Source organism: Eleutherodactylus coqui, chromosome 1 (assembly GCF_035609145.1).
Source record: "Eleutherodactylus coqui strain aEleCoq1 chromosome 1, aEleCoq1.hap1, whole genome shotgun sequence".
Lineage (NCBI taxonomy): Eukaryota > Metazoa > Chordata > Amphibia > Anura > Eleutherodactylidae > Eleutherodactylus > Eleutherodactylus coqui.
The window spans coordinates 441,464,045-441,491,056 of record NC_089837.1 but is presented as its reverse complement, the minus strand read 5'-3'; the positions used below and the strand labels follow the sequence as shown (position 1 = coordinate 441,491,056).

General features: G+C 46.0%; 1 protein-coding gene across 2 annotated transcripts in view; it reads right to left on the bottom strand.

The window, feature by feature from the left end:
• Positions 1 to 200: 200 nt before the first annotated feature.
• The window catches only part of ALG5 (ALG5 dolichyl-phosphate beta-glucosyltransferase), a 41,682-nt gene continuing 14,870 nt past the window's right edge, over positions 201 to 27,012 (bottom strand). Inside the window, exons 5-10 of one of the 2 annotated variants that reach the window (XM_066582642.1) lie at positions 24,504 to 24,596; positions 21,937 to 22,050; positions 14,060 to 14,119; positions 6,431 to 6,582; positions 1,932 to 2,017; positions 201 to 700 (exon numbers count right to left, since the gene is read on the bottom strand). In XM_066582642.1, the coding sequence (XP_066438739.1) occupies positions 585 to 700; positions 1,932 to 2,017; positions 6,431 to 6,582; positions 14,060 to 14,119; positions 21,937 to 22,050; positions 24,504 to 24,596 (621 nt within the window). In that variant the 3' untranslated portion in view covers positions 201 to 584. Of the gene's footprint in view, positions 701 to 1,931; positions 2,018 to 6,430; positions 6,583 to 7,026; positions 7,628 to 14,059; positions 14,120 to 21,936; positions 22,051 to 24,503; positions 24,597 to 27,012 lie in introns of those variants that run through there. The other variant, XM_066582651.1, reaches the window with a different exon arrangement.

The following is a 27,012-nucleotide window of genomic DNA, read 5'->3' as shown; positions in this document are numbered from 1 at the left end:
CAATACTATAAATACACGTTGAGTGTCAAAAAGTCCAAGCTGTGCTAACAAATCCGCAACTTGGACTAATGTCATGTTTGTGTTGTGCCCAGTGTATGTTGTAGTTTTTAAATAAATAATTCTAATAAAATTTATTATTTTAATCTTTTTTGTAATACATGTAAAGCCCACTCAAATGACAAATATATGACAATGACAAATATATGTAAAAGGCAAAGTTTAATACGTTTATGCAACTGGGCATATTATCCGGAATTTCAATTTTGTGTAAAAAGGGACATAACCATTTGAAGACATGTCTGCCGTCCATCTTGACCCAACTTGTTGCTGGACTGGCCTGAAATAAAAAGCTTGTACAGAACAGACTGGTCCTTGAGCAAAATAAGTGCATCCGCTCGCATAGACTTGACCGTACCGGTAATGCACTGCCATCGGTTGGGTATACTGCCACCAGAAATTATGAAACAGAAGATTGTTTCAATACACCATAAAATATGGTCCCACAGCAACACAGGACCTCCTGTGTCAAAATGATCCATGAAGCTGGACGCTTATCAGATGCTTCCATATGTTATTACGAAACCTTAATGTAATTTTCTAGTAGTATCCAATTTCCAGGCACCAGTGAGATAGCGCAGCCGTATAAACAAGAGGTCTTTTCCCATCTGCAACCAGCTCCAGAAAGGCACCAGTTTAGATCCTGAGTATAAAATAATGATTATTAAAAGGAGCATACAAAAATATACTTCAGCTACCAAAATGGCTTTAACAGACCAAGGATGTAGGTTGTCTTCCTAGCCATATACACACATGGAAGTAATAGGGTAGCAGAAATATGGTGATTAATGCAATCAGCCAATGAACAAGTTTGTTTGTCTGATGATCAGCATCACCTTTATACAGCCCGATGATCAGGCAAATGTTCTTACCTGAACATTGCGCCAAGAGGTTGTTCAAGACTTTTACTATAGATGACACTTTAAGTACAAGTTGATTGGTGGGGGTCTGCCTGGATTCTCACTGATCAGCTTATTGCCGGGCCGCTGTCAGTGTAGACAGTGCAAGAAGCAGTGTGGTTAACACTGCAATAGGAGCTGTGCTTGTAGTACCAAACTGGGCTGCTGCAACATGAACAGCGCTGTCTGCTTCCAGCTCCGACAATGAGCATGGTGATCAGCATGGATCCCAAATGGAAGATGGGTCATCAATAGTAAAAGTCCCCACTACTTCGATGTATTCTCCATTGTTATCTCATGCAGTTATCTCTGGTGATATGCTCCATACCTGAAATAATACTCCTATTACAGTATGGTCTACTGCATTACCCATGCTCTCCGCTCTGCGAAAAACCGTAGACTACATTCCTCTCTAATGCGACCTCCCACTCCCAAGATTTTTCCATAGCAGCACCAATTCTCTGGGATGTGCTACCCCAGACAATCGGGTAAGTTCCCAACGCCCACAGCTTTAAGCGTGCCCTAAAAACACATCTTTTTAGGAAGGCTTACTATATTCTCTTCTACCCTGTCTCTACACTCTTCCTTGGAAACCCCTTCTTCCCACAGCATCCCCTACTGCATAGCTCTTATCTGCTTCGTCACATACATAAAGCTGGTGATCCACTCACTCAGCTTTATGTAATTCTAGATGTATAGTAGATTATATGTATACTCCCTTATAGTCTGTAAGCTCTTACGACCAGGGCCCTCACTCCTATTGTTCAAGATGTATATTGGTTTATCACTGGATTTTATTACCTATTTTTTGTATGTATTCCCCAATTTGCAAAGCGCTGCAGAATAGGTTGGCGCTATACAAATAAAGATTATGATTGAGAGTGTGACTCTATAGGGAACTGTAGACGTTGGCTAACTACTAATACAGTGTAATACAACATAAAGCAGTAGTATGTGGTGTATAATTCACATTACCTTCAATCTCGGTCCAATTTACTGCAATTTCTGCAATCGGGATCTTTAAACATTGAGCTATATATAGGAGTTCCACATCAAACGCCCTGCATAAACAGGAGGTACAGTATATTGATCTGTGCGTTACAAGCGCTACTGCAGATGTCATTACTGCTCTGTGCTGATGCCATTTGCAAATCAAGTGGTTTATCTTTTCACAATCATCTTCTTATAAAAAGGAAGGTTAATTACACAGATGAGAAGGTCAATGCACCCTGCGGTCTTACAGCAACTTAATCAACACACCGCTCTGTCTGCCGGACAAGTGCATGCACAGTCTGGGCTCCTCAATATACTACTTTTTAAACAACAATTTAAAGAGGTATTCCCACCTTGGGCATAGATGGGGGTCTTACCTCCTGGACCCAGACCTATTTGGACAATAGGGATGACCCAAGAATGACTGGAGAAGTGACGATGCACATGTGTGGCTCTCTCCATTCAGTGCTATCGGAGCTACGAAAACAGCCAAGTATGGAGGACCCCAGAGGAGAGGTGATAACTTACTGATCAGTGGAGATCTTACATCAGAGTCTCCTTCCAATCCCAGGAATGGCTATTCAGAGCGTCCCCGAATGCACAGAGCAGTGCTTGAGTACATGCATGCTGCTGCTCCATTCATTTCCATAGGGCTGGCAAAGAAAGAAGAGTGCTTGAACTCAGCCATCTCCGACAGTCCTATTGAGATAAATGGAGCATGGCCGGCTTCACTGCAAATTAATTTTCTCAGGATCAGTGGCAGTCCCAGCAGCTGAGCCCTCGCCAATCAGCAAGTTATTCTCTATCCAGTGGATAGAAGAGAATGTATCTTGGGGAAAAAATCCTTTAAAAGGTCCAATTACCGATGACCGGGTACAAATGTTAGTTTGCCCGATCATGGGCTAAGTGAATATGCATTCAATCAATGGTCAACTGATCACTCATACTATTAAGCTACCTTTAGATTGTTTAATGCGGGACAACGATCTTTTGAATAGTCACTAGAATGCACGAATGACTGTAAACAGAGCGATTGGGTTTCCTTTGCACAATTTAGCGATTGCTGAACAAATGGTTGGGAGCATTTGCCGGAGCCAAAATATCCTTTGTCTACTATGTAGGGGAGTGTGAGGTTCATTGGTGGGGGTGCATTTGATCAACCCCTTCCCAAAGTATACTAATTGGTTGCTTAGTCCAATGAACACATAAATGCGCGAGTGGTCTTCAGGGGAACAGTCGGTGGCGTGAGAGAACCGCAGTACTGAGTGCTCCATTGCAGGCCAAACCAGCGAGAGACCGCAACAGCGAGTGTGTGTTTTTGGAAACAGTGAGAGTTAAATGGGAAGGCTGAATAATCCAAAACAAAAGGCGGGAGACAATCAATGTTCAGTGGGAGACGGAAGAGGAACGAGCATGCATCTCCCTGCAAAGTTGTTGGCTGGTCGATGAAAGACACGATTATCCGTTTACAGCAGAGGATAATCAACCAGTGACTATTTCTGGGTGAGCTGAAACTAGTGCCCCATTTACACAAGCAGACTATCATTTGAACGCGCGCATGAGTGAGCGATATGACGACTAATTAGTTCGAGCAGAATGTTTAGATCGCTGTTGAGAATTGTTCACTTCTCCCTCAGTGCTTAATATTCTATGTGAAACATTGAGGGGAGAGTGTCTAAACGTAACGAGACGTAAGCGATTATTTTTATGCAGGCCGAAAATGAGCGACAAACAAGAAGCGAAGGTAAAGCGGACGATGGTTCGCATTTAGCTGTAACAATTATTGCACACTTTTGTTTGTTTGAGCAAACTTTGTGCGACAATCATTATGCGTAAATGGCTCTTAAGTGACTAGCAAAATAGTTATGGCTTGTTACCCAGTTAGTCTTCATGGAACAGATACAAATCATTGCTTGATAGAGCAAACGTGACAATAGTTGTCCTGTGTACGGCCAGCTTGCATACGGGTGAGTCGGACTCGGCATGCGGAATCCGCCCCTGTGCTTAGCCGGCATCCGCACGTACCTGTCTATGTAATGTTCTTTGTACTGCGGATGGTCCCCACAGCGAGCCATCGGACATGCACAGTACAGATTGTTTTTTCGTACACCTTTGCTTTTCCCACGTCATCGTCTAGCCATGAGGCAGAATCCTCAACTTTTCTGCAATCTCATTGCCGGAGGGTTGTGGATTGGACGGCTTCTATTAACATCACTAGAAGCCATCCACGCGGCATCCGCGCAAAAACAGAACAAGGTGCGACTTTTTTTCCTTCCACGAGCGGAAAATTGCAATTCATTTCCGCTTGTGTAGAGGAATACGCGTTTTTCAATAGCATGTTATGGCAGGTCCGGATCCAGGGGTGGACGGCCACTTCGGATTCCACAATGCAAATCCGCCCGTGTGCACGCGGCCTAAAGTCACCTTTCCGTTATCTGCATAGGACCCATTGAAGCAAAGGGACTGCAGCTGCAGTTTAGCATAAGAATAGTGCATAGTGCTGGAGGTCTGAATACTCCCATGTTTAGCTAAAAGACTGCAAGTCACCTTCTGGAGACAGAAATGATGTTAATATTTAGAGAATACTGGCACGTGTTAATATCAGGGAAGGAGAAATGTTAACAATTTGCTAGTAAAGATAAAAATAAATCCACAAAGCTGCGGTTCAGTGACCCCGGCGATGTGAAGACCACAGTTAGAAGCACTAATTTGGGGCAACTTTAAAGGAAGTCTGTCAGGTTATTATTGCCGTATAAACAATATGCTGTCAGATACGGGACTTCATGAGGAATAAAACTACCTTTATTTCCTTCCACACAAGCTCCTATCCAGGGATCTAGTCAAGGAAGGGTTTCCATTGTCCTATACTAATTAGTGGTGGACCATCCGATGTTCGGTTCGCCTCTCCAAGCGGTTCAGGCTCTTCACCTCCCTCTTCCACTAAAGAATGCACCTTGTTAGCTGCACGACGTCTCCAGCTCCGCCTGCTGGAAACATCATGCATTGCACGTACAGCGTGCCTGTGCTGCACTGAGGGAGCGAGTGCCAGCGCTGTGACTTCCTCTTGCTCCAGAATATTGTAACAAACATGCAATAAGTCAGTGCGACACAGGCGCTCTGTACGTGGAACACATGAGGTCTCCAGCAGGTGGAGCTGGATATGTCATGCAGCAAACAAGGGGCCATTCTTTTTTGGAAAAGGGAGGGAGAAAACCAAAGAGGGAGGTAAAGAGCCCAGAGTGCTTAGAAATGTGAACTGCCCATTTGACTATGCACCGCTAATCAGCATAAGGAGCAGGGAGCTCTTCTCAGGCTATATTTTTTGGATGGGAGCCGGTCTTAATCCATTAAGGACCAAGAGCTGTAAATTTACATTGCTTGGTCCCAGGCTTTAATCCCAGCCGATAATAAAAATATGTCAAGACATTAAAGCGACTGCTCCTGCAATCAATCAGAAGCAGGTTGGGCTGTCAGCTGTTAGTCATAGCTGAGAACCAGAAGGAGAAGGCAGGAGGGGTTTTTAACCTCTTCTGCCCTCTCCTTTCCCTAGTACACAGCTCTCAATGAGTGCTATGTACTAAGAAGTGAAAGTATAACTTCCACTACATAAGCTGTAGTCACGTGACCGCCGGGATCACCTGGCACAGCAGAGCTACAGGATCCCAGCAGACCCTGGCCAGCTCTGCCAGTGACTATTGTCACTACAGAGGATGTTTTCCCTGTAACTGGGGCCCCTATGGATGTCCCAGCTACAGTAAAAGTGTCAAAAAAAAAAAAAAAACACAACACACGCGATTGTCCCCCAGGAGGTGTTTTATGACATCATGGGGGACATAGATAGTAAAAAAAAATTACATAACTAAGTAAAATAAAATTACAGCATAAAATAAATATATACATAAAATAGAAAAACAACCCAGAGCCGACGCCAACCAAAACAGTCGCCATATGCGTCCTGTAAACCAAAACCATACACATTATATATCAAAACATCAGAAACAAAATGAGGAACCCATTCCCATACCTTGTTTTAGCAAAAATATACCAATTCAAAAAGAAAGAAAAAAAAAAAAAAAAAAAAAAAAAGCTTTTCACCTCTAAAAGGAAAAAAAAATAAAAAAAAAATAGCCCTATGTGTCACTGGAAAAACAGCAAAAATAATTTTGGTAGTGGAAGGGGGAAAAAAAATAAATAAAAAAAGAGGCGGGGCAGTAAAACCACCACTTGGGTAAAAACCCTAAAGTGTCTGGTCCTTAAGGCGCAAAACAGCTTGGTCCTTAAGGGGTTAAAGCAAATCTAAATACAGTTTTATTGCTCATCGAGTCCCACATGTGACAATATATTGCGTTTATATGTCAAAAATAACCCGATAGGCTTCCTTTAAGTTTTAGAGAATTAGCGATTCCATATTAGCATGTTAATACCACTAAGATATATATATATATATATATATTATATTTTTTATCAGTAGGAGAACTCACCAACGATCAACATGTAGAGCTGTGAATGTGCGTGCGGCGGCATCTCTTGTAAACAGCTTGAAGCCACACTGCGTGTCCTTAATCCCCCGAACGCACAAGAACCAGACGAGGGAATGGAACCCGTACATGAGAACGGTTCTAAACAAGGAACGCTGGGAAACAAAAACGTGGACATGTAACAAGTATGTAACACTTCACAATGTTTAACAGTTGCTGCAGCTGGAACATACAGGCTTACTGGGGCTTAGGTCTTGGCAATGCATTAAAGCGTTGTTTGATCACATCTCCAGGTGCGGCAGCAGTTTTAGGATGGGGAGCAGGAGGACAGGTTTTACTTCCTGTAAAGGGGAGGTGTTGGAGGAAGGAAGATGCAAGAGACAGCATTGAAGGTCAATCTGTTACCGTCGCTTCTGCCCCTATACAGACTTCAAATGAGCGCCAGCAGTGTAATGCATAACACTTCTCCCTTACCCATCAGAAAGGATATGGGATCTCAAATCTGTGACGGAGTACTGATTCTTTGATTTCAGTATATATGGTATAGAAAGATACGGATTACTTACCGGTAGTCCCATTTCCAGGAGTCATCACGACGGCCCCATTACGTATGGAGGTTGCCCTCTGACCCAGGTAGGGACAGGAAGAGTTTAAAAGCACCTCCCTTTCCACCATGCTTTAGTGACTTCCAAATTATTACTGTGGACAATGTTTACTAAACCAAATTTTACCTTTATTCGGTCATATTTACATTTGAAAACATGAATTAAACTAAAAGGGAGGGAACTATGGGCCATCGTGATGACTCCTGGAAATGGGACTACCGGTAAGTAATCCGTATCTTTTCAGAGAGTCATCCCGACGGCCCCATTACGTATGGAGTATACCAAATTATACGTGGCTCTAGGGTGGGACTACTGCCTGAAGGACTTTTCGTCCATAGCCTAGGTCTTTGTCCGACTGGACGTTAACCCTGTAGTGTCGGGTAAATGTATGTATGCTAGACCAGGTGGCTGCTTTGCAGATCTGCTCGGCAGACGCCTGGCCTTTTTCTGCCCAAGAGGAGGAGAGAGAGCGTGTGGAGTGGGCTCTAATTTTCCCCAGAGGATCGAGACCCCTGGCTTTATATGCCTCTTGGATGGCGGTCTTGATCCACCTCGCGATGGTGCTCTTAGATGCCGTCTTTCCTTTTGCCGGCCCCTGAAATTGGATAAAGAATTGGTTATTTTTACGGAAAGAGCGGGTGGCCTCTAGATACGCTAGAGCAGCTCTCCTAACGTCTAGGCTATAAAATTCTCTTTCTTTTTCATTGCGGGGATTTTGACAGAAGGAGGGCAGGGTGATCGTCTGCTCCCTATGAAAATTTGACACTACCTTCGGTAGGAAGGCTGGGTCCAATTTGAAGGTAATCCTGTCGTCTTGTATTACCATGTATGGTTCAATACAGTATAATGCTTGTAATTCCCCTATTCTCCGAGCCGAAGTTATAGCAACTAAAAGGGTAACTTTTAGCGTGAGTAGTCTCAAGGAGAGTTGTGAGAGGGGTTCAAAGGGGGGTTGGCAAAAACTAGTTAGGACTATATTTAAGTCCCAGGTAGGGAAAGTTTCTCTAACAAAGGGTCGAAGCCGTTCTGCTCCTTTGAGAAACCTACGCACCCAGCGGTGTTCTGCCAAAGGGAAATCTAGGTAGGACCCTAGTGCTGCTGTATGAACCTTAAGGGTTCTAGGGCTAAGGCCTTTCTCTAAGCCTGCCTGTGAAAATTCCAGGATTACAGGTATGTCAATCCCTGGGATTTTCCCTGGCTCTATTTTACAGAAATCTGTGAATTTCTTCCATATCCTATCGTAGATAGCTGTCGTGATAGGTTTACGGCTTTTTGTCAGGGTAGTAATTACATTATGGGAGAGTCCCTTCCCACGCAGTATCATGCTTTTAGCATCCATGCTGCTAGACTCAATTTCTCGCCCCCCGGGTATGTTAGCGGGCCCTGGAGCAGGAGATCTTCCACGGCTGGTAGTAGGAGTGGACCCTGAATAGTCAAGGCTTTTAGCAGGGGATACCAGGGCCTTTTGTCCCACATAGGGGCAACTAGTATGACTGACGCCCGGCTGGTTTGGATTTTCCTGAGGGTGCGGGAAGGCATAGGCTAGGTCCATGTCCCAGCTTTGGGACAGGGCATCTACCCCGCACGGATTGTCTCTGGGATTCAACGAGTAAAAGTCCCGGCACTTTGAATTTTTCTTCGTGGCGAACAGGTCTATCTGCGGTTCTCCCCACTGGCAGATTAGTTGGTCGAAGACTCGCTGGTTCAGTCCCCATTCTCCTGGAAGAATGTTCTGTCTGCTCAGGAAGTCGGTAGCGACGTTTGTGCACCCTTTTAGGTGGATCGCTGAGAGAGACAGCACGTTGGATTCCGCCCAGCGAGTATCTTTGTCGTCAGTTGTTGCAGGTGTGGGTGTCGCGTTCCCCCCTGGTGACGAACAAATGACAGAGCTGTCATATTATCGGTTAGAATTTTGATATGCCTTCCTCTTATAAGGGGTTCTGCTGCCTGAAGGGCCTCCCAGATTGCCCTTAATTCTCTGAAATTGGATGAGCGCTTAGCTACTTGGGGGTCCCAGATTCCCTGTAGATTTAGGTCGGCTACTTGCGCTCCCCATCCCGTTTTGCTGGCATCTGTTGTGATCGGTACAGTAGGTTCTTGTGACCAGGAGGTACCTTTGCTTAGGTTCCTCTGCGAGGTCCACCAGCGTAGGGACTCTGACTCGGACGGACAGGCTCACCTTCTTATCCAAGGATGTCTGCCGTTTGTCCCAGTTGGCAAGGATAAATCCTTGTAGTTGCCAGGTATGGGCTTGTGCCCATGGGACTATCTGAATGCAGGCCGTCAGAATGCCCAGCACCTTCATTGTTTCTCTAATAGAAACCGTCGTAGCCTGACAGACGGAGTTTACTCTTTGGATGAGGTCTTCCTTCGTAGATGATGGAAGCCGGGATTCCTGGATGTGGGAGTCTAGTAATACACCCAGGTATACCTTCTGTGTACCAGGGTTCAGGTCGGACTTCTGTTTGTTGACTATCCACCCTAAACTGTTTAGGGTGGACAAGACCATGGATAGGTCTATACGTATGGTCTTCTCTGTCCTTGACACTAACGAAGTCATCCAGATATGGAAATATACGAATCTGGTTCCGCCTAAAATAGGCTACCATCTCTATTATGATTTTTGTGAACACCCGAGGGGCGGTGGAGATTCCGAATGCAAGGGCCGTGAATTGATAATGTTGGATCTTGTCACCCTCCCGCAGAGCAAATCTCAGGTACTTGTGATGGGCTGCAGTTATTGGGACGTGGTAATATGCATCTTTGAGATCTATGGTGCACATTACACTATCTCGGTCTATTAGTGAGACAATAGATCTTACGGTTTCCATCTTGAATTTTTTGTACGAAATAAATTTATTTAGGGCTTTAAGGTTAAAGATAGTCCTAATGGAACTGTTTGGTTTTTTGATTAGAAATAGGGAGAATAGAATCCCTCGCCCCTTTCATGATCAGGGACTTCTCTAATGACCCCTAGGTCCTTGAGTTCCTGTATACCTTTTATGAGGTTCCCTTGTTCTTGTAGGGACCCAGGGGAGGTTATGAGGAATCTCCTAGGGGGTAGAGAGTGGAACTCAATTCGGTACCCTGCTTCGATTATTCGGAGTACCCAGGGGTTAGAGGTTATCCCCTGCCACTGGCTTAGATAGCCCGCTAATCTACCCCCTGTTTGTTCAGGGGAGGGTTGAGCTTCCTTACCCCGACCTCCCTTAGGGTACGACCATCTTCCCGTCTTCCCTTTAACTTCGGGGGGTGGCTGGCGTGTCCTCCTTGGAAAGGATGGTTTTCTTAAAGGTTGTCTGTCGGGCAGGGTCTTACTCTTGTCGCCGACTTTCTCCAGGATTTTGTCCAGGATGGGCCCAAACATGTATTCCCCTTGGAAGGGGATGGCGCAGAGCTTGTTTTTAGATGTTATATCTGCGGCCCATGTCTTCAGCCATAATGCCCTTCTCGCTGAATTGTTGAGGACTCCGGTTTTTGCACCGTATCTCACCGTCTCCGCTGATGCGTCAGCCAGGAAGGCGGCAGCCATTTTTAGGAGGGGGAGACAGCTGGCCAACTCCTCTCTGGGGGCCCGATCCTTGATGGAGGCTTCTACCCTGTTTAGCCATAGCACCATGGATCTGGCCACAGAAGTTGAGGCTATATTAGCCTCAATGGTGAGGGATGTTGCCTCCCAGGCTTTCTTCATTAATCCGTCGATTTTTTTATCCATCGGATCGGATAGCTGGGAAGTGTCCTCAAAGGGCAAGAGGGTCTTCTTGGCTACTTTTGCTATTTGGATGTCCACCTTAGGGGTCTCCCTGTACAGGCGGACGTCCTCGGTAGCAAACGCGAGCCGGTTTCGGATTTCTCTTGAAACCGTTATCCTTTTTTCCGGCTCCTGCCATTCGTCCGCAATTACTTGTTGCAGGGTCTGATTGACCGGGAACATGGTCTTTCTCCTGGACCGGAGGCCGCCAAACATCTCATCTTGGATTGTCCTAGGCGGGTTATCCTCTTCTATTTGCATTGTTTCCCTCACCGCCTTGATGAGGTGCGCAATGTCGCTTGATGAGAAGTAATACTTTCTCTCATCTTCTATAGGAACTTGTGGGTCCTCTAACTCTCCTTCAGACGAGAGCTCCAGTGATTCACCGGAGAGTGGGCTCGCCGATTCGGTCTGCCTGGGCCTTTTAGGGACCCGTGACGGACCTGGCTGTGCCTGGGGAAGGGACGCCATGGAAGCCTGCAGTTCTTCCCTGATCATGCAGCGGATATCAGATTTAAACGCCGCTTTCTCTTCTGCGAGTATTTTCCCTGTGCATCTGTGAAGGCAGAGCAATTCACTGTTATAGCAGTGCAAGCGTTGGATTCAGGAGCATTACTTGTGGTAATACACTCACTCCTCGCATAGGGGCTTTTTATAGCTCTCCTTGAGCCTTTTGTTGCAGAGGACGCATTTTTTCGATTTTTTTCTCGGGTCCGTTTTCTTTGGACCTTCCTTATCCATCTACCCATGCAAAGTGGGGGAGAGAAAAAAGGGGACATATATGCATCCGACTTGTACATAGTGATCATTTTGCGCATTCCTTTTGGCATACAGCCTACTTACAGTTGGTAGGGTATCAGTCTCTCTCTCACGTGCTGAGCTGTCGCGGGTAGACATACTCACATACACTGTCTGGCAGTCAGCAGCATCCTCCATGGAGTTTAGCCTGCTTATATGGGGAGGATTTTCAAATTTGGCGCCATTTCCGGGTTCTCGCCGGTAGCCACGCCCCCTACGTTGAGCGCGTGACGTCACCACTCCGGATGACATCACCGCTATGCGCGCCGAGGACCAGGGAGGCCGCCGCTGCCGTTCCCCTGCCAGGAGGAACTATCCCATCGCGGCAGCGGCGGCCCAAACATGCGAACCACACGAGGGAGACCAGCGCTGCTGAGGCGACTTACGGCTCTGTCGGCGTCGCAGGTCGGGGATGCAGGGACTCGTGAGTGTGCGGCCCCGACCTCTACCCCTCCAGGGGGAAATCGCACAGCGTGCGGTAAGTTTTCTTTTCTTCCTCCGCAGCTTGTCTGGAGCTGCTCCTCTGTCCCACCGTAGGGACAGGAAGACACTAAAGCATGGTGGAAAGGGAGGTGCTTTTAAACTCTTCCTGTCCCTACCTGGGTCAGAGGGCAACCTCCATACGTAATGGGGCCGTCAGGATGACGCTCTGGAAATTATATTGATCCACCCTGATGAAATATTACCTGACGATGGTGTGATGGGGTATTGATTCTAGGATGTTGATAAATGGATGAAGTATTAATCCATGATGATCTATGGTGTCAAAATACTACCCAAATTGAAACACAGCCAGCCCAGGATGCGTGCTTGACAAAGGAGCGCCTTTGGCTCCAAAACGCGTTGCACCTTGTATTGTTTGTTAATAAATTTTCACTTTATGTAAATACTAAGGATTTACCTCCGTCCTATTACTATCTTTTATGGACCACATGAGAAGTTTCTCTAAGATGTAATTCCCTTTGCATTACTAAATATTGTGTCTTTTTTTGTGTTCTCTGGGTACCCTGAGCGCAGGAGTCTTGTTTTTCTTGTCTATATTTCTCTTTGGGGACTGTCTGATACCCTAGAATTCGAGCTCTTTGCGTGTCCTTTGGGACAGGGTGTCCCCCACCACGAGCACTTTCCCTATGTGCTCACTACAGCCACTAAGAAAAACTCCTGCAGGCCTTCTCTGTAAAGATCTGGCTGCAATCAACATCTCCATCGACAGAGGCGCAGTCCTGATTACTCTTGGTTCTCTTATTAGAAGGCAGCATTCCTGCAAGTCAATGCCTGACCCTTTACCAGACCTTGTTACATGACTGGGAATACAAGACAAAAGCAGAGCCTTCTACAGAAGGAAAAAAATAACCATGTACAGACAAGTCTTTTCAGGTGGGGTTTGCACCTCATAAGTGTACAGTAGGTTGTTGGGTTATTGGCCCATAGTTTTTCCTTGTGGAGAGCACCTAGTAGGTGTGAGTAGACTTTTAAAGGCAATATCCGGTGAGTAAGAAAGTGCAGCTCTCTAGAACCCTTTCACTCACCTTTGAGCTCCATAACATAGTTTATGGGGCTCAAAAGGTGCTGACAGGATATCTTGAAGGGCAAAATTTTGGAGTGGGGTTGCTCTTATCAGGGTGGGAGCTCTGCAATTAAGCAATTCAATAATAATGAAATTTAGGCAAGACAGGCCTGTTCCCAGATTGTTAATATGATGAGAAACTAGGTGATATAGGATTTTAAATTATTAATAAAAGTTATCTTTTCAAAAATGGAAGGAAGGATTTTTCAGTGATTTGTGTAGAAAGAATGAATATGTGGCAACGCCCTTGGAGTTCCACTGACCACAATTTAAAACAAATTGTCTAGGTTTATAAAAACAAAGCTGCTTACTTCCAAAACAGCACCACCCCTATCCACAAGTTGCATGCGGTATTACAGCTCAGCCCCCTTCACTTCAAAGCAGTTGCTCTAAAATACAAAACACCTGATGGCAAAGATGGCACTGATTCTGAAAGAAGGCAGCCATGTTTTTCTAATTCTGTAAAACCCATTTAACAAGCGTTAGTCTAAAATCTAAGCTTGAAACAAAGCTTGAAGTAAAGCTAACATAGCAGATTTTATACGGCTGTAGTCCAGGAATGGAAAATCCACCGCTTGCAATCCCAGTCAATCAGCTGATTGAAATGACAGCAACACTCCGGTGAGCACTGCAGCTGGTTCAGACCAAACTAGGCTGTTCGTGTACAGCAACTGTACCTGGTATAGCAGCTCTTAATCGTTCACTTCATTAGGACCGAGCTGGTCTCAGACCACATGATCGATGAACATGATGTCACATGCCCGAGACAAGCCCACAGCCTTTTCAGAGCAGCAGCATCCCCAGCAATAAACCAATCAATCAACTACTGATGACCCATCCTGAGGATGGGTCATCAATACTTCAGTCTCAGAAAACCCCTTCAATGGCTGACATGGAGATTTAATACTTACCGTTGCTATGGACTCTTTCTCCAGATGAGCTCGTGACCCACATGATATTGCCAGGTTATCCTGATGTAAAAGAAAAAAAAAAAAAAAAAGAAGGTCATTATGCAACTTGTACACATTATACACATCTCAAACTAAACGGGCACTAACCTTTCACACAACGTCTGCTCATCTAAGGCCTCCCTCACACAGGGCGTTTTGTACAGCGTTTAACGCTGCCTTTTCAGCCTAGCACTAAACGCTGTACAACACTCCCATTCATTTCAATGGGGCTGCTCACACAGGGCTGAAAACGTAGCGCCTTCCAACGCTGCGCTTTGACAGCGATGCAAGTTCTATTTTTGGGCGTTTTCAGCCCTGCGTCGCCCATTAAAATGAATGGGCAGCGGTTTTAGCACTGCTGAAAACGCGGCAACACTTGGTGCAGTGTTTTTGGCAGCGTTAACCGCTTGCCGATTTTCGGGGTGAGGGCTTGCAATAGAAGCCCTACCCCGAAAATCAGTCCCAGCTAGCTAGAGGAAAAAAAAAAGAAGTAATACTCACCTAGCCGCTGCAGTCCAGGTCGCGCTGGTCTCTGCCGCTCATCCGGGCTTCTCCAACACTCCTAAGTCTATTGCCGTAGGCCAGGTTTGAGAACCTCGCCTCCAGCAACAGAGTGCTGTGATTGGACATCGAGCGTGCCGACAACCAATCACAGCCCTTCATTGACTGTCTCAGCCAATCAGCGCCGGCAAGCTCTGATTGGCTGAGACAGTCAATGAAGGGCTGTGATTGGGCATCGAGCAAGCGCCGACAACCAATCACAGCACTCTATTGCTGGAGGCGGGGTTCTCAAACCTGGCCTACGGCAATAGACTTGTGAGTGCAGAGGAAGCCCGGATCAGCGGCAGAGACCAGCGGCCGCGACCCGGACTGCAGCGGCTAGGTGAGTATTGCTTTTTTCTTTTCAGCATCCAAAACGCAGACAAAGCGCTGGCATAAAGTATGCCAGCGCTGCTGAAATGGGGCGGAATCTGCAGTAAACGCAGCATTGAAAAACGCTGTGTTTCTGCAAACGCCCTGTGTGAGGGAGGCCTAACAGCCTATGTGTGTATCATCAATCTTGTAATAAACTTGCATTAAAAATGCTTTCATTCTACCACCGAAAGTAAAGTTTGAAGTGGCTGCCACTAAGGTTTCCCCTCTTCCAGCACCTTTGCAATCCACTGCCTGTCATTAGGCATTTCGCTTCACTCGTAACAGGAATGTGGGGATGCGGTTAGTTAATACATGCAACAGAGGCGGTTTTAAAGATGCTGCCTTGCAGCTGACTGGAGCAGGCCTATGCAAGGTAGTATGGGAAGTGCGAGACAGGAAGTCCTGGCAAGTATAGTACTGCCAAAATAGCTGGCTTAGTGACAATCCCCATGGAGTATAGAAGGGCCATCACTGCCACCAGAATGAGAGAGCCATTCCCACAATGGCCAACCTGAATAGGAGATGCACAAATTGGTAGGGTTCCAAACGAAGAGTGAAGCGAAGAAAACGTTGATTTGCTCGGCAGATGGCACATGGAGATATGTGTTCTTGATGTCAATGAACACCAGGAATTTGCCTTGTTCCATGGATACGATGGCCAACATTAGGGACTCCATGAGGAAGTGCTGGACTTTTGCATAATGATTCTGTTTGTTCAAGTCTAGAACGGAGCAGACATACTCATCCTTTTTGCGAGCAAAAAAAGGTTTAAATAAAAACCTGTCAAATGCTTTGGGGGAAACTGGGATGATTAGCCGGGGCAAGTAGCTGGCATATCGCTTGATTCAAATTATTAATCCGTGAAGGAGATGTTGGAAGTCTGGAGCTTACAAAATGGTCCAGAGGGCAGTTGGCAACATCTATGGCATACCCTGAAGAGATGACCTTCCACACCCAGGCGCCAGAAACATGGGAAAACCTGATGATGTCACGGAAGCAGAAATATCATCCCGCCCCCTTAATGACTGGGATGGGGGGCCTCCCTTCATGTGAAGGAGGGCTTGGGAACCTGCAGAGAGGGATACCAAGGAGGGTTAGGGTCTGAAAAATGTTTCTTTCCTGTGATGCTGTGTGGTTTTCTTGGTATTCTTGGTACGCAGACTGGAGCAATAAGAGGAACTAAATCAAGGGCACCTTTCCTGAAAAGACTGTCCAGTTAGACCTGTTCTGAGGTAGATGGGAACTCTTACCACCTGCGGCTTCTGAAATCATTTAGTCTAGCCAAATGCCGAAGATGCGGGAACCTACAAAGTGAAATCCAGTTAATCTTTATAGATGCTGCATCAGTGTCCCAGAATTTCAGCCGGAAGGTCCTTCATGTTGCTATGGAGTCTGCTGAAGCGCAGACGTATTTGCCTGCATAGCCAATTTGTTGCGCAATATCTGCGAGTTCTTTCAAGGAAGAACCTGAGAGACTGCCATGGTGCAATTGCTTGGCCTACTCAGAAGTAGTCCTGGTGACCCAGGTAGAAGCAAAGAGGTCATAGGGCTGAACTTACTGCCCCCCCAATTTTTTTTAGACCAGCAATCCTAGTTTCATATAGCGGCATGTGCCAAGGAAGAGGCACCTTAGGCAGAGTGATGTGCTTTTTCAAGCGTGACACTGGAGGGATAACCAACCGAGATGATGCCCATTTCTTTATGGACCCCTCTGGAAAGGGGTACATAATATCTAAGGAGTCAGGACGTCTTCAAGTTCCTTGTGTGAAGGAAAGACTTTAGGGGGATGTCTTAAGAGGGTTGGGTTTGAAAGAAACTTCCCATGGAGATGCTTCTGGCTCTGGATCTTTCACCTGCAAGGTGTCCTTTACTACAATCATCCAACTATCAACTAAAGATGAAAGTCTGGATGACTGTTCCTCGTACAGATCTGAATTAGAGGGAGACTTGCCGTCTGAGCAAGGGTTGTCCATGGAGAACAGAACACTTCCCGATTGGAATGGGGAGCGCGATAAGGCGGGCGACTCTGGAGGATTGTCAGGAGTGAGATGGTCTACACTGCTTCCTAGTTCTTTCACAGGAGGGGCCACGGGGTAAGGAGTCTTATTCATTAGACATGGTTGGGAAAAAGTGACAAGAAGACCTATGCAGTGTCAACGATCGCCTTGGACACTTTAGTGGAGGTCCAAGACTGCACAAGACAGAGCACGCCCATCCCAATTCAATAGCCGATGAGGCTATAGCTGGGAGGGGGCCCAGGAGGCAGATTGCTGGGAGTCTGTCAGCGCAGAGTGGGTCAGACTACCCGCATGAAGATTTGGTAGGACAGCAAGAGCATGTAAAATGCACAACTCTGGCTGCAGCCTGTCTGAAGCATTTTGCCCAGGGGTCAGACATGGTGTGCCTGTCTAATTTGCTTGCCGCTATGGGTGCTGCAGAAGGGGCACAAGTAAAAAGGATCTAGCCGCAGAGCTGACCCTCATCCTGTGCTCGTAGTCCGTGGTCTCGCTGCTGTTAAAAGTAGAAAAGCAATGCGAGGTACCACCTCTCTCAGCCGAGGAAAGGAAGCAGAGATCAGGTGAAAGGAGTGAAAAGGACCCAAGGGTGGACCTTAGTCATGGGAAGCATGGGAACCAAGAGGAGTGAAAGAAAAGTGCACCCAGAGCAGCGATTAGAGGATTCCCCAAGAAGTACCTTCTCCCTGCAGGGGCAAGCTGAAGAGAGCCTGTGAGCCCACCCCTATAAGTGTAGCCACCAAGCGAGTGACTAGAGTAGTAGCCTGACCCCTAAGGTGTCGGAATCCTAGTAATCTCACCAACAATAAGGAAAATAAGCACTGGAGCACCAGGAGGGGCCAAGCTGATGTGAAGAGCCTCAAGCAGGTATGATGGGGGTTGTAATAGAAGCCCTAGCAGGAGGTGTGCTGACTACCATCTACAGGTTAGGAGTTTTCCTCTGAGGGGCAAGCATACAACAGGGTGGTTGGCTGTATTTTGTTGCCCTCCTCGGTGGGGTACCAAGGAGCGTCTAGCACCTGCTCTCTATTCCGGAAGGTAGTCGTAGAAAACAGGCCAAAGACCAGTAACTGAGGAGAGGTCTGGCTCTTACAGACACTAAGCCAAAACGGATTAGGTTGGTGCCTGCAGGAGAAGTATATCTGGTAGAAGGAGCTAACATTTTTTCTGCTTTGTATCTGCCTCTTAGTGGCAATCGCCATACCCTCAGTCCAAGCTGTGTCCCCCAATGACATGGACGAAAAAAGTTTATTATTATTTAAAGAAAATAAAAAATAAAAAAAGGACATTGAAAGTTAACAAAAAACAACTTTCCTATATTTAGAATTAAAAAAACAAAAAACAAAGTGTCCATAAAAGTTTGATCTCTAAAAATGACGTATTAATTTATCACGAGTTGTCAGAGAGAAGAAAAAATATCAGAATTTATAAGAAAAAAAGTGACAAAAAAGTCGTATGATCCCAAGAATGGTACCAATAGAAAAGCACACCACGGCTCGCAAAAAACAGAATTCCCCCCCCCCCCCCCCCTAAACCTGACTGAAACAGAAGGTTGTGGCGATTAGACGGTAGTGACACAAGACAGTTAAATAATGTAATGTAGGTAAGATCAGAATTGTACTGACCCACAAAATAAAATGTAATTTCTGTCGTACGCCATAAAAACAACATCTCTCTCCCCCACCCATAGAGAAATTGCCATTTTTTCCCCCCCATTTCACTCCACTTAGAATTTTTTTTTTTTTTAGTACATTATATAGTGCAACTGAAAAACACAACTCATCCTGCAAATAAGCCCTCAGACAGCTACATCGATGGAAAGATAAGAGTTGATTTTTAGTTTCTCTTCCCCACTTTCCAAAAATTATAACAGGCCTCGTCTTTAAGGGGTAAAACAGAAGGGAATTTATAGGAGCCGTGGTGCGCATGCTCAACTGCCACCCAATTCACTTCCATTGTCTCATAGAAGTGAATTGAATGAAAGCTGCACATGTGCACTACGGTTCCAGTCACATAGGACATTCAAGTTGTGCAGTTCTCAAAATTGCAGAGGGCTCCAGTGTTGAGATATTTATCACCATTTCCTGTGGAGAGGGCAAAAACCCCTTTAAGTAGTTTGCAAGACACAGGGCGATACAGAAACAATGGTGCAGATTTCATCATACATAAATGGACATACAGCATCCAGAACAACATGAAAAGATATAGCTAATGCACCTATGGATGTTCGATGTGTGTGCAGTTGGTGACACTAGACCAGTGTTCCTGAACTCCAGTCCTCACGGACCCCAACAGGTCATGTTTTCAGGATTTCCTCAGTACTGCACAGATGATGTAATTATGGTCAGTGCCTCATATATTGCCATATATTGTTCTTACTATAGGACAGGGGTGTCAAACTTATTTTCACCGAGGGCCACATCAGGCTTATGGTGACCTTCAAAGGGGCGATTGTAAGGCCGCCTGCAGACAGCCGGATCGGATCCCGCTGCGAGAATTCTCGCAGTGGGACCCGACCCGTGCCCCTGCAGAAACCGGCGCGATATTTACCTGCTCCCGCAGCTCCAGCTCTGTGATGTGCCGGCTGCTGGGCAGCCGGCGATGCGCAGAGCGGAGCCAGTGGCCGAGGAGTGACATTTCTGTGCGAGATTTCGTGTGGACAAATCGTGGCCGTCTGCATAGGATTGTATTTTCTAACGCAATCCTATGGCAACTTCCACAGGCGGAAATTCCGCCGCAGAATTTCCGCCCGTGTGCATGGGCCGCGCAAATATGTGGTGAATGCGCAGGAAACCTATGTATTCACTGCATATTTGCGCACCATTTTAATGGGCCCACGTGCGTTCATTTTTGCAAACGCAAATATACAGGCCTAAGCGATTTTCGATACGCAACGTATTTGCGCGACCGAAATACAATTACACCCCTGTGAATGAGCCCTAATAGTGACCATGATAGTGGCCCCAGTAAAAATAATGACCCCCACAGTGGCCCAATTAGTAATATTAACCCCCTCAGTAGTAATACCCCCATAGCAACGGTAACCCCCCCTAAGTAATAAGCCCCCCCTCAGTAATAAGCACCCCCCCCCTCAGCAATAATCCCCCCCCAGTAACAATAATAAGCCCCCCCAGTAATAAGCCCCCTTCAGTAATGACCCCCCCAGTAATAAGCCCTTTCAGTAACAATAAAAAGCCCCCCCCCCCCCAACCCATATACCAGTACTTACCTCCTCCCTGCTGTCAGCACCGCTCCTCCTCTTCTCGCGCTGATTCCCGGATGCACACTGACAGTGTGTGTGCCGGGAACGCTTCCTCCCCTGCGGAACTGAAGAGCAGGGGACTCAGGGGAGGAGGATCCTGGCTGCACACTGACGTCAGTGTGCGCCGGGATCAGCGCTGCCAGCGTGATTACCAGCGGGGAGCTGCGGCACCCCAGCTGGTAATTGCTGCAGTGATGAGCGGTGTCGGGACACCTCGGGCCACATAACACGAGGCAGCGGGCCGGATTCGGCCCACGGGCCTTGTGTTTGACACATGTGCTATAGGATATCATGAAAACATGACCTGTTGGGGGCACTGAGGACTGGAGTTGAGAAACGCTGCACTAGACGACCTAAAACACCACATCCCCACTGTACAGGAATCAATAACTGAGGATATTCTGGGGTGTGTGAGCAGAATTGGACTACCAACTTGACATCTGCATTGCCACCAACACTGTCCACATCAAACATCTGTAAGGTGCAATAAAAACTTGAAGAGTTCTTCTATCTTTGTCATCCTGGCCGCTGTATGTCAATTTATGTAAGAATAATTACTGTATTTTTCGCTCTATAAGATGCACTTTTTTTCCCTCCAAAGTGGGGGGAAAAGGTCAGTGTGCCCTATAGAGCGAATGTGCAGCCTGCATACAAAGCCACCACAGTACAGCGACCTGCCCAACAGCGGATTGGTGGGGGCGGGGGAGTAGCAGGGAGCTCAGCTGTTTTACGGGCGGCCGGCGGCTCCTGCTATGAAGCTCACAGATAGTGTGATAATGATCGCTCCATAGCAGAGCCCAGCGCCCATAAAACAGCTGATTGGTGGGGGCGGGGGAGCAGCAGGGAGCTCAACACTTGGTCAGGCAGCCAGCGGCTCCTGCTATGAAGCCCACAGGCAGCGTGCTAACGATCGCTCCATAGCAGAGCCCAGCGTCCATAAAACAGCTGATTAGTAAGAGGAACTGCTGTCCCCCCTCTGACTTATCAATCAGCTGTAGTTAAGGACAGCTCTCACATCTGCCGGCTACATAGCAGGGGGAAGGGGAGAAAGAGCTGCCTGTATGTTATATACATTTCTGCCTAGTTATGCACAGATGCATACTCCATATATAGCCATAATGAGACATGCCATGCAGAGCTCCTGGAAAGTTGGGTGACAACTAATGGAATCCTCATTACATTGTCACACAGCTCTTCCAGGATCCTGAATGCCAACTGCACAGTTATGCGAGCATGTATAGCACATGCATAACTAGTCAAACACGGCATTCGGGGCTCCTGAAAATCTGGGTGACAAGTAGAAAGATAACCATTACATTTACACTCTGCTTTCCTGGATCCTTAATGGCAGGTTGATCTGGTGGTATACACTTCCCCATTTTCCTTCTCTAAAACCTAGGTGCGTCTAATCATCAGGTGCGTCTTATAGAGCGAAAAATACGGTAGCTTTACTGTTCCACCATTCCATTTTAACTCCTGTACTTTTGCTACAAATTTAGTCAAAGTGAGATGGCCGAACCAGTTGTGTGTCCATACATGAAAGTCGTGCTCCTCTATATATGTTGGCTCAAGGACACAATGCTCCTCCTCAGGCCTTCTCACCACTGCTTCCTAAACTTTATTTGTGCAGAAATTGGATATCTTACTGGCCAGGGTTTCAGACTGTCAAGTCCAACTTCCACAAGTTCTAGATCTGCAAACTTCGTAGCTCCATCTGCGTCAGCCATGAGTATAGTCTTTCCCCTTGACACAAGAACCCCCTAATACAATGAAAAGAGAAACAAAGTATATATAAATGGTTTAGCTGCTCATATCTACACAACTATTGATGCATGCCTTTCTAGCATAGAGCTTAGCTCCGACCTACATGACCTTTGGCCAGAAAGCTTAGCCATACGAGTCTTAAGTTTGCCATAAACAAACTACAGTTGCTTATAGCTACCACACCGAACTCCAACGCTATATTCGGATGAGCATGAATGTTATTTCAATGGGAAAAGGAGAAAAAGCTGCTGATCTTATTTAGGAACAAAGGATCGAGCATGTTGGATTCCAACATGCCCAATCTCTCTTTATTGGCTTATTCAGACGTGCGTATATCGGCCGGGTTTTCACGCCTGGCCAATATACGCTGTCCCTCCGCTTCTCTTCTCCCCTCCAAACAGTTTGCAATGACGGGACGGGGGCAGAGCTAAGCTCTCCTCCCCTTCTCTATAGCCAGCAATGTGAGTGGGCAGGACAGAGTGGAGCTTAGCTCCGCCCCCTCCCATTGCAAACGCAGGAGTGGAGGAGAGAGGCAGAGAGTCGGTGAGTGGGAGGGAAGAGAACTGCTTAGATGGAAGTGTATATCAGCCAGCCGTGAAAACGCCAGCCAATATACACTCGTGGGAATAAGCCCTATGGCAGACGTCAGGAGATTACCACATATATTAGATCGTTGATCGAGCCTGCAGAGATCAGAATGTTCATTCAACTTTAATCAAACGTGTATTGACAGCTTGAGAAGAACTCATTTTTTAGCGTACATTATAGGTACATTCTAGGCTTGTTTCAGGACAGTCTGATATTGCAGAGAGGATATACATTGAATGGCTTCTTTATTAGAGGCCTGGCCCTTTCACAATTGGCGCTTCCCGGTATGGAAATCAGACCAGTGACCCAGGAGTGCAGCCTAAAATCAAATGTTTTTTTAAAGTCACAAGTTTTTTGTGGATCAGTTTCAGTGTGAATCCACATTAGATGGGAAAATCCAGCGATCTGAGCGACTTCCAACTAGGCACGCTCAGCTGTGCTAGACACATACTGACATCCTTGTGGAGGTTTCTCATGCAACAGTGTCTAGAGTATACCAAGAATGATGTGATCTAGGAAAAAAAAGCCATGAAGTAAAAAGGGATTCTATACATGTAAACAACTTGTCAAGGGAAAGGGGTCAGAAGAGGATGTCAAGAATCATTCTGACAAACAGGCAGCGAATAGTCAAGTAAATCGTTGTGAAATACAACCCCAAACACACAATTCGGCATTTCTTAGCATGGATGGGCTATAACAGCAAACAAATTCCAGCACCATTGCTAAGAGTAACATAATGACAAGACTCCAGTGGTCAAAAAGAGGGCAAAGATTGGATCACTGAGCAGTTGAAAGACATCACAGGGTCAGATGAATCCAGATTTCTGTTAAACTTTGCTGATGGGAGGTCAGAATTTGGCACAAGCAGCATGAATCGATGAATCCTTTCTTCCTAAAGGCTGATCATCGCTCAAACGACTGAACGATTTGGGATCTTTAAAACCGTGGCCATTCAATAGATTTCCAAACAATCAGATTCCTGCAATCTAACACAAAGCTTCAGATGAAGACCCTGTGATGGACATAGGTGGACGATTCGTTATAGTTAGCAGACCTGTGTCTTTTTATAAACACCTGCACATCTATGTGTCCATCACATGACCAGGACAGGTGAAAGTTAGACATTGAGATTTTAAATGAAAGCTGACGCACTGTATCTAGGATTTTGATTATTGATGCACTTTTAGGATACGTTCACATGTTGCAGAAATGCTGCAGATTTTCCACAGCAATATCTGCAACATTTGCACATCAAATGCGCCGGTCATATGATGCCACCTCCGCATCAAATAAACGCAGACGTCAGGGCTTATTAGCAGTTTCTGTACCCGGAGCAATATTGGGAAGTGAGAGGAGAGCAGCACAGACTCAAGTCAGCTGTGGATTTCAACGGGGCATTTGATGTGGAAATGCTGTGGATTTTGCAGTGGGGAAAAAAAAAAAAAAACACCCTTATATTGGGTTATAGACAATGTATCACTAACGTAATACTATTTGTACATACAAGTCAGGAGCGGTGGAAACAGTGGTGCTCACTGTGCTATGCTGGTTTCCATAACTCAGGCTGCGCTAGGATGTTTCCATAACCCCCATGAAAGCAAAGGGATGTTATGGAAACAGCGCTGCACCATGAGCGCCATTGTTCCACAACTCCTGCCCTGCGCATTCAGCCAGGCAGGGGCCAAAACTAGAGATAGGTGCGGGTCCTAAGTGTGGGAGCTGCATCTATCAGACTTTCAAAGCATATTCTATGCCATGAAAGTCTAAGAAAGAGGTACCTCTTTAAAAAGTTAGTAGAAGGGTGTCAGAGTGACTCTTAAAACGTCAAATCTAAATACAAGGAATATACATATTTCCGCACCATCCGGACAGCTCCACCTTTGCCTCGATTCTTCACCAGTGTAAGTACCCGAACTTTATCACTTCCATATTTCTTGGAATAGTTCAAGGCGACCTAAAGAGAAAATGAAAAACACAAGATAGGATTGAGAACGGACCAGATTTCAGAAAGTATGGAAAGAAAACTAATTAAGAAACAGATGGACATGTCAACAAGCCAAAAGGCAATATTGTTACAAGACCTAATAAAATCACTATGTGCAATAACTGAAGGACAGGGTAAATATTTACCATGCGCAATTATTCATCACCAATCCTAAATCAGGCCAATTAACAATGTAATGAGACAGGTCAGAGCTGGGACCAGGTCATCTAGTCCTCCTCCATTGTTTACACAATGAATTACATTCTTTACAATATTTCTAATGTATTATGAAAACAAATTAAGTTCCAGTTAAACAACATCGGCCTTATCCGCACGGTTACCATTATAAGGGGAAGCTCTATAGGGTAGCATGCCGATACCAGGGAACTAGATGTACAGCAATTCAAGATACATTGCACTAAGCAATCCTCCTCAACGCAGATTGTTCTTCTGTGCTACATGCCAGGCTGATATACACTGAAGAACCACTTTATTACAAACACCCATCTACTGGATTTCCTTGAAAATAAGCCTAACCCTGATCTTTCATGATTTTTGGGGAGTCATTTGACCACTGCACTGATTGAGTAGTGGTTGAAGAACCAACCAAACACAGCAGTCACATTTTGGAGGCGGCATTTATGAATTGGCCAATTCATAAATGCCACCTCCACAACGCGACGGCTGCGATTGGTTCCTTGACCGCTACTGAGCCAAGCAATGCAGCAGTCGAAGAACCAATTAGAGCTGTTATGTTGGTTCAGTGAGCGCTGCATTGATTGGTTTAGCGAGCGCTGCTCAGCCAACCAGAGCCATCGCTTCCTGGAGCCAGGATTGATGAACCCTGTTACCAGGAAGTGATCTTCTATCAGCAGCCGAGAAGTACAAAAAACGCGTTGGCGCTTCAGAGAGCAGGAGGGACCCAGACCGAGCCTGCTAGTTAAATAAAATAAGACACTGTGCCTCTTTTGGGGCAAAAAATAATCAAAGACGGGGTCTTATTTTTGGGGAAACACGGTAGTAGTGTGTTGGACCTCCTTAGGCCTTCAGAACTGTAGTAACTCGTTGGTGTCCATCCAAAGGTATCAGAGGTCTCAGAGTGTGCCAAGAAAACAGCCGCCATGCTCTTACTCCACTTCCATAAGACTGGCTCGTCAATTAATGCAGCTTGCTACACATGAGCAATTTTTTTTTCAATCACAGCGATACTGTGAGATAAAAAAATAAAATAAAATAAACCCATGCATGTCCTTTTTTTTTGCGTCCCTTGGAACACATTGTCCATTGTTTTCAAGTAGACAGTCAAACACATCGCATGCCGTGGGGAGTGCATGCAAGTGAAATGTGAGGTTTACCATTGAAATCAAAGGGAAATACTTGCCAATTCAGAATTTCAGAGAAGTGATGTAGAGCATTTTTTGCATCTGTGGGTAAAACGCACGTTGACAAGTGCGATATCGGGCCAGGTTTCTTAGCCAGATATTGCGCTCACCTGTGTGAAGGTAGCCGTAGACAGGAATGCCACGTACTAAGGAACAGCAAGTTGTGTGCTTGAATATGTTAGTTGGAGTACAAATGTTGTATTTGCCTGCGATTTGTCTGACTGTACACCAGCGGTTAGAAAAATTCGTGACATCCTGCTGTCTTTCATCAACAAGTTGTTTCTATGCACAGGATCCCCTTTCACTGGATGTTTTACCGTGATCACACCATTCTCACTATACATGCCCACCGCTGCACTAGTATGCCCTCCAAGGTTGGCCATGTAGGATATCCGGGCTCCGATCATCTTAGCACTGATGGCCAGACCTTGATGAAGTCATCAAGATCCCTGGATTTTTCCATCCAATGTGAATTCACACAAACTGATCCATGGAAAACTTGTCACGTGATTTTATGCTGCACTCCGGGGTCACGGGAAGAAATCACAACAGGCTCCATTTTCCTGTGGATCGCAGTCTGATACGTGGCACAGCTACAGCGGTCACTGTGGACATGCCGTGGATCCGCAGGAAAGCAGGAGATTCAAAAACAAAAGAAAGCACTGCACATGTGCCAGATGGCGATCCCGGACACATCCGCTGTGCTGAAGAAAGAAGATCCGGCTGGCATGGAGGAGATCCGCGCTGGATCCGAAGAGATAAGAGAATATGTATTTTCCGCTCCACGTCCGCGGGCACAGCTGGATTCCGTGGCAGAATTCAGCAGTGCAATCCGTGCGTGCAAGTTGACATGATGTCTTAACCATTCCTTTAACCCCTTCCCATGCGGAGCTATAAGACCTAATTTTCCACAGCACGCACGGATATTTCATGCGGATTTCCGCAGCGGATCATCTTAAAATTGATTTTTTTTCCTTGAGGGAAATCGCAGATTGCAGATATTT